At 51.4% G+C, this 7,893-nt stretch overlaps 1 protein-coding gene across 2 annotated transcripts; it reads right to left on the bottom strand.

The window, feature by feature from the left end:
* Positions 1 to 324: 324 nt before the first annotated feature.
* Positions 325 to 7,739, bottom strand: scfd1 (sec1 family domain containing 1). Of its 2 annotated transcripts, none has more exons than XM_049740228.1 (25): positions 7,614 to 7,739; positions 7,039 to 7,109; positions 6,786 to 6,874; positions 6,624 to 6,714; positions 6,127 to 6,249; positions 5,889 to 5,976; positions 5,704 to 5,793; positions 5,577 to 5,632; positions 5,189 to 5,274; positions 5,028 to 5,127; positions 4,806 to 4,945; positions 4,646 to 4,736; positions 4,505 to 4,578; positions 4,121 to 4,202; positions 3,951 to 4,047; positions 3,808 to 3,878; positions 2,868 to 2,947; positions 2,392 to 2,454; positions 2,243 to 2,318; positions 1,876 to 1,929; positions 1,614 to 1,666; positions 1,501 to 1,534; positions 954 to 1,019; positions 820 to 888; positions 325 to 566 (listed from the first exon to the last, which is right to left on the bottom strand). In XM_049740228.1, exons 1-25 carry the CDS (start codon positions 7,642 to 7,644, stop codon positions 543 to 545), a joined length of 1,899 nt encoding a protein of 632 aa, XP_049596185.1. In that variant the 5' UTR covers positions 7,645 to 7,739; the 3' UTR covers positions 325 to 542. The 2 variants fall into 2 exon arrangements, with proteins under 2 accessions (XP_049596185.1, XP_049596186.1); XM_049740229.2 differs by having other exon boundaries at positions 6,786 to 6,956; positions 7,614 to 7,659.
* Between the last annotated feature and the right edge of the window lie 154 nt (positions 7,740 to 7,893).

Here is a 7,893-nt window from a genome sequence, read left to right as displayed (position 1 = left end):
GTGCTTTGATCAGCCAGGGGCTTCGGCCATTTGTCTACTCTGACCCCCACTTTCACCCCCACTCTGTTTCTCTCAATAAAAATGCTCCTGCAAGAGGCCTGAGTCAGACTTCATTCGATCATCGCTGTTCAGACAGCGACGAATGGACTCTCCACCTGCAGGTGTCTAAAAGAACTTGCTTGTCTCCCTTGTGGTTCTTGCAAAATAAGTTGGAGTGAGCAAATCTCTAACACATGCATCAAGCCTCTTCTCAATGGCAAGGCCCGATTATCCTCACTTGATCGCATATGTGCTTGCAAAAAACGACGACGTGGTTGGACTTGATGAGGCTCGACGATTTTTATTCTACATATTTATTTATGGGGTGGTTGACAGACAGGGTTTCCTCAGATACATCTTCCAAAAGCAACACATTTTAAAAAACAAAGTTCTTTTGTATTGATGCTGCTGGATAACATCCACCCCGTCAACAGCAATTGATGCGCTCATCCATCCCAAGCACTTCTGCTCACAGGCTAAAATGTTCTTTGGGGTCTGCCACCTCATTTTTGGCCCAACTGGGAGAGCTGCAAACATACACACGCACACACACACGCACGCACGCACGCACGCACGCACGCACGCACGCACGCACGCACGCACGCACGCACGCACGCACGCACGCACGCACGCACGCACGCACGCACGCACGCACGCACGCACGCACGCACGCACGCACGCACACAGGGTGTTCAATTTGGTTTTCACACGTCAGAAGGCCACAAGTTGAAAAGTTTTTACCCAAAAAGAAAAAAAAAGAAAGGGGGGGCTGCAACTGACCTGTTTGAGGAACTGCGACGCATTGAACAGCTCACTGCAGCCGTAAAGGATCTTCTTGCCTGCTTTTGACTGACACACAGACACACGTCAGTACGGTGAGTCGTGTGCGTGTGTGCGTGTGCGAGTTCACATACCCTGGCGTAGTCCACCAAGTTCTGGTACTCAATGTAGTTTCCGCCACCCACCACAAAGACGATGGCCTCGAAGACAACAAGGTCATGAGTGTGATACGCAACACTAACTGGCTTTTTCCCTTCTGGAGAATTTCTGAAAAGCTTTTTACAAACTGAAATGTTTGCATTGACCTGATTTTCTGTTTGACTTTCTTCTTGCTGCATTTTACCTTTGCATCCAGAAATACAGCATTTTTTCAAATTGAACTTTTTGCCTTCTCATTCATTCCCTTTTGCCACAGAATTACTTTTTCATTTTTACACAACTAGAATTGGTTAATCTACTATTTTTATATCCAATTTGACATTTTCTCCTCCTTTCTTTCAGAAATGTTTACATTTTGTACATTTTTTTAAAATCTATTTGCTTTTTTCACACTGCTTGTTTTTTTCCTTCAAAAATATTTCAGTTGTCTCGTTGTCATCCGGCTCACATTTCTTGTCCTTGGCAAGGCATTTACAATTCAGTCAATGGATGAACGTATCGGTCAAAAACAGATGGACTCACCTCCTGGAAAGGGTTCTTGTTCCTGGGAATGGAGCTGCGGACGACGCGAGGGAGACATGACATTGCTGTGATGTCGTCGCGGCGCTAAGAGCAAGCGCTTGCGCGTGCGCTACCTTTCGCTGCCACGCAGCATCTTTGGGTCAAAGTAGCGATAGTCGTCCGTTTCCTGGAACGGGAAGGAAAAAAATACACACGACGAAAATTATTGGCAGCCAGGAGGTGGAGCCTCACGATCCAAGGTTAAGATGGGTTAGTGTGAGCACAGCAAGTCAAGCGGGGAAAAAATAAGCGTGTCGGTACAAATTATTTCGCTCGTGTCTTCCTTTCAACAAGCACAACAACCGCTTTGTGTGTGTGTGTATGTGTTACACTCACAGCGTGCGACTTCATCTCCATCAGGTTGTCGAGGACTCGCGTCACTGGGAGGTTCTGAAAGTGATAACACATCGTTAATAGCGACGCAAGGTGAATTGTTAACTTCAACAAAGAGACAAGAATCAGGAAAGCAGAACTATTTCCTTTCCTTCCAAATGGAAAAAAAGGGCCTCTTCTGGAGTCAATCATCATTAATCTTGAACAAAATTGTAAAGAAAGATATTGAGTGGAATGTTTTGGAAACGAGACATCAAGGTGATGTGATCAAGAGATTACATCATTGCGGGCAACGGCAGTGGGCCGGTGGAACAATGAACGGTGAGGCGGCGTGGAAACGACTTGCGCAGGTGTTTGCTTGCTGACTCACGTGCTGCTTGAGCACCAAGTTCTTCACTCCCTCCATCACCAGCTGAGAACCGCTATTCATCACTCGTGAGAAGAGTCTGAGCAGGAGGAGGAACGGAGTACAAGCTCAGGCTGGAAATCGGGTTCACTTTGGCTATTTGAAGAAGGTACCCCATGGGCTTGACTCCGCTGTTGCCGTAGTTAGCGGGGGTGGTGGACATCTTGGTGAAGGCCCTGCGCAGCGAAGACACAAATCAAAGCGTGTCAGCGGCATTTGTTCTCATAAAGGCATCACAGCGGACCACGCATCTATCCGTCCAATTTTTTTGCAGGTTTGACAGGAAAGCCCACACACGGCTCGGAGGGGGAGGCCTGCAGACGCTCTTTTTGGCTGCAAGGGTTTGTAGCATCAAAAGGAGCAATTCGATGACAGGCTGGTTAGACGGGCTTCGGGGTTTCCTGAGGACACGTTTTGAGGGAGGGCACACCGGGTTGTCCGCTCTCTATCTCCACCCGCCAACTCGTCTTTCCAAGATCATCCTCCGGGAAAAGCGCAACTTAATTTCCATGCGGCCACGTGGGGGAGTTGGGGGGGGGGACAAAGCAGGAGGCATTGCTCATAGAAGGACGCAGGCACAGAGACTCACTTCCACTGTTTGATGTAGTTGAGGGGCGACAGGTCACAGCCGGCATCCAGCATGGCCCTTTTGTACTGCTCCACGTCAGACTGGGGGCACACAACAAACAAATGCAACAAACAAAGTCGTGCTGGTATCATTGCAGCCACGGCAAGGGCAAAACAAAAAGGACCAGTGCAAAAACAAAAGAGCGGCAAGGGAATATTCCGTCGTACTTAGAGAAGGTTTGGACTGGAAAAGGACGAGCACGATTTACGACATGGCCGCTGTCATGGCCGGCCGCCGCCGGGCCTGCGATCGCCATCAGCGCGGTTGCTCTAGCGCAGGGGTAGGCAGACAGACAAGACACACGCACGCACACGAGACAGATTCCCTGGCAGGCACACACGGAGAGAGCTCGGTTCAATATTCACCTCGTCGCTGATTTTGTTTTTCTCCTAACTTACCTTTGCTGAAAAATAGTTGCCGTTTTGTGCTCAAGCAAAACACATCGAAGTGAAGCGCTTCCTTTTGACAAAAGGAGTGCTTTACTGCCATTGTGTGGCACCTTGGTGCCAACAAATGATGTCAGAGTGAAGACGGAAGCTTGTTTTGGACAAAAAGGGCTCTTTGATAAAAGTGCCAAGGAACTAGGTTTAGGGTTTCCGTTACACAAAAGGAGTGCTTTGCCGCCATCTTGCAGCATCTAGCTGCGAGGGGATTACTAATTGAAGACGTAATCAAAGCAGTTCCTTTGAAACAAAGGCTCACTTTAGCATCACCTTGCAGAATCTGCAGGGACACATGCTGAAGCGCCTGAGAAATTTCATTACGATAAAAGTAGTGTTTTGCTGCCATCTGGTGACAACTCTAAACCTGTCAATTGTTTGTGGCTTTTGCTGCATGCAACAATTTTGACTGATTTTAAAAGTCTAAAAAAAATTAATTTTAAGCTTGTCGGTGGCGATACCTCAGAAGGAGGCTGCTGAGCTGTGATGAAGAAGATGAGGAAGAGTCGCATCTTGTCTTCCGGAGTCCCCGCTGACGAGCAACAACAACATGGTGGCATCAACAACAAGGCGCTCAGACCGAGCCGCGAGTGTGCGCACGTACCATCCGGGTCACTGATGATGTCCAGGAGAGATTTGTCCAAAGTCGACTTGCTCATCAGTTTTTCTTCATACTCAAAATAAACATCTAATTTTCGGCTCTGAAAACACACAAGGGCACGACACGTCACGGCGCGTACTTTACAGGTTAGGCACGCGCGTGCATGTCGGTACCTTGATGTGATCCAGCACGGCCGTGGCCACGTTGGTGTGCAGATCAATCAGGCGTTTCTTCTCCAGCAGCTCGGGCAGAGAACTAGACAAACACCAAACTTAGCCACCCTGCGCACATAGTCTTGCTCTCGACATAACAATTGTCACAGGCATCGAGTCGTTATCATCTGAGCGATACAAAACTGTGACGCTCTTTTTCGCCATCAAATGTATGTTTCGTATGCGTGTAGGTTTTACATTGCCCCCTGGGTGAGGAGAAAAGCAGCGCAAAAGGCGTTGAACAGTAGGCCCAAAAACTTGCTGCATTTGGTGCTGCATGAAGGCATTCCCATGGGGATGGGTTAACTTGCTCGCGAATAAGGAAGCTGGGAGCAGGCCACGCACCTGACGGCCGACGTGAGCTTGGCGGTGTTGTCGGACAGCATGCTGATGGCGCCCTCGTCCTCGCCCTCCAGGCCCTGCCCGCACAGAGAGCTCAGCCGGCGGCGGCAAGGGGACAGCACCCGCCCACCCGGGGTTTCTCACCATGATGCTCTTCAGATGTTTGACCTCGTCCTCCTGCGCCCGGTACGCGTCTAGCTCCTCCTGGACTGACTCGGCCACCTCCGGAAAGGGACTGCCGCCGCTCGCGGGCATACGCGGTCAGAAAAGGACTCTGCTCTCCCTTCGCTCCCCGGCCACTCACCTGCCCTTGTGCTTTTGCCAAAACTTGTCGGCGGGCGTCAGGTCGTACGTGCGGCGGCTCTTCTTTTTGGGTCTGGCGCCGGCGGGGGACGCCTCGGCCACCGCGCCCTCCTCCAGCACCACCCAGTTGAGGTGGAAGTCCTGGCGGGCAGTTCAACAGTCAAAATATAATTTTAGTGGACTTATCATTCATCATAATCAAAACACTTAACAGACGGCTCACCATGACGTCATGGATGAGCGCCTGATATGTCCATGTGTGGTGAAGGGGTGTGGCCATGTCCATGTTGCGGTCAGCCAGGACGAACAGCGGCCTCTGGAAGCTGCGTGCGAGAGGAGCACAAGCGTCACAGGAGCCGCTGCTGGCAAGAAATGTGTGCTCACCTGAACTGCCCGGCGGCCATGTTGTCTCCCGTGAACAGGCTGTTCCTGGCGTCGCGGAGGTTTTCACGCAGCTTCTTGTCCAGCTTCTACGAGACGGGGTGGGGTGGACGGTGAAATGAATCAAAAGGTCACGCATCCATTTCAGACAAACGGGTCTGGATCACTTTGTCCCAATGTGGAACTGGACCAAAACCGACTGACTCGCTCCGTTTCCTCTACGGTAATGGAGCCCCGATGGTTGTGACCGACCACAAGCTTACAAGACAGGTCTCTGGTTCTCTGGGTGTCCATCCGAGATGTCACCGGGTTCCGACCTGAGTTCGACCACGCTCTCGCGGATTTTTGCCTGCAAAAGAGGCTGAAAAGCGCACGGCGCCGGTCAACTCACCACGGCAACCATCTCGGCCGCGTTGCCACGGGGACACCGGATGACAGGCACAGCGCCTGCGCGAGCACAGGGCGCATTTGTCGTCAAGGTCAGGGCGAGGGCGGGTCGGCGGCTGGCGAGGACGCACCAAGGGTGACGAAGAAGCAGAAGAGGCTATCCACGATGGTGTCCATGATGGCCTCTATGTCGGCATCCTGTGCGTCTGCCCGGTTGATAGCTGCAGGGTGATGCGGCACAATGGCGCCAGTGAGCGGGCGGCAGCAGCCAGCAGTGGTGAGGCGCTCGCGTGACGACGTAGCAGCAAAGCGGCACCGTGATACGAGATGAGCTCCTTGTTTTGATGGCACAGGACAAACATGTCGTCCTCGAGCGTGATGAAGTTCAGGTACTGGTCGTAAACCTGAAGCAACCAAAAAAGGTCCAGTTAGCCAATGCCATTACAAAAGAAACATTTGGGTCCAAATAATAACAGGAGGCTGCCGAGGTTGTATCGCATTTTGTTCATCCTGAAATTTGTGAGTGATAATCGATTAAGGGTAAGCGTGGCAACCTTGGTGATCTGGCTGACGGCATTAGCGGCCAAGGCAGCACCGGCGATGTCCTCCAGTTTGCTTCGGCTGATGGCCGAGATGAAGTTCAGGTAGTACGATTCGTACAGCTGGTTCCTCAGGTCCTGCACCCGCGCACACACACGCATGCACACACGGAGCCGGATCAGAAGTCTGCTGACATCAACTCAACTTGGGAGTTTTCACTTGCGAGACGTCGCTCGCTTGATCAACAAGCAGTCCGATAATCGGACGCAAAATGACGGCGTGCTCAAGGAGCGGGCCAAGACCAAATAAGGCGCAACCGGAGCCAGCTGCGCCCATTCGCGCCATATGGCGATGCCAGTGTGTAACCTCATGAGGGGAAAAAAATTGCGTCTTGAGTTTGATGCTCATTTGAGACCTGCCACAACTCAAGGTTGGGTTGCCGACGCGGCTCACTGAGTGCCAAAAGGTTGGCAACGTTCCACTCGAGAGACGCAGGCGCCTGCGCCAGCACCTGACACATTCTGTCGACGTTCTCCTCCGAGGGCATGACAAAGTATATGGCCGGCACGTCGGGAATGGGATCTCGGTCCGAGTGGAGCAAGCTGAAGGCACAAAGGCAACGAGATGTCGATGGCGGGGCGAGGTGAGGTGCGCCCGCCCGACGGCATCTCACAGGTGCAGGGTGACGCCCATGTCCCGCAGCTCTTTGACAGACAGCAGAGGTGAGATTATGTCCTGGCCGAAGCGGTCGTAGATCAGCACCTAGGAAACAAACGCAAACTTGTCTCGATGTGTCTTTCGCCACACTCAAACTGCCATCCGATGGAGTTCGCCCGCTTCGCTCCTAAGTGAAGTTCACATGCTCGAGTCGGTTTTTGATGACTTTGGTTTGTTAGTTTGTGTGTCATTTTGTGTTTGTTTCTTACCTTCCATACTGGCTCGGACGTGGCGTTCTTCACGGGAGGAGTGTTGAAGTTCAACATGCGCCTCAGAGCCACTGGACGGCAACCGCGAGAAAAGACACAACACGTGAGCAGACATATCAATTGAGACGCGCCGAGACCCTGCTCGGGTTGGCTCTATTTTGCTACACTTTGTTCGATGGAACTTAGGTTAAATTTAAGAGAAGTTCGGGGAATAGAGTCAAGGGAAAGGTTCGCATTTCCGTTCGGGACGATCAAGCGTTGCTCTCCTCCAATGTGCAGCGGAGGCAGTCAATTTTGGGACACGCACGACGAGCTAAGCGGCAACTTTTGCTTACGCTTTCATCCTGGAAGTTTCTTTGCCATCTCGATGACTTCAAATCTTTGGAGACGAGACGTCAATGCGAAATACGGGGGAGAGCGCCAGGGAACAGAAGCTAATTCTATATGGCGGTCCATGAACGCTTGTTTAGATTACGCGTCCGTCTTAATTGACAGTTTAAAAGTCAAGAGTGCGCCACCGGCAGCAGATGACTGATGACAAGTGATTTGAAAATTTACGATCGGAAGACACGTACCTGTCTGCTTGTCGCGCACCGATGCCGCCATCTTGGATGTTGTGGACTGTCGGTGACGTGTCTCTCAGCACAAAGAGGCATTAATAGGAGAAGGCGCCACTCTGACGCAGTTTGACGAAACCATCGCGAGAGACGACCGAGAGGAGTTATTACTCCGCTACCTTTTGAGTGAACGACGTTGAACGCGACCGATTTGTCCCCCCCCCCAGTCAATTTGGCTGAATTATTCCAAAATGATATAGCGTGATTGTCAGCACCGTGAAAAACAAACATTTGAATC

The sequence above is a fragment of the Syngnathus scovelli genome, chromosome 14 (genome assembly GCF_024217435.2).
Source record: "Syngnathus scovelli strain Florida chromosome 14, RoL_Ssco_1.2, whole genome shotgun sequence".
In the NCBI taxonomy this organism is placed as follows: Eukaryota; Metazoa; Chordata; class Actinopteri; order Syngnathiformes; family Syngnathidae; genus Syngnathus; species Syngnathus scovelli.
This window is presented reverse-complemented; position numbering and strand designations above follow the sequence as displayed.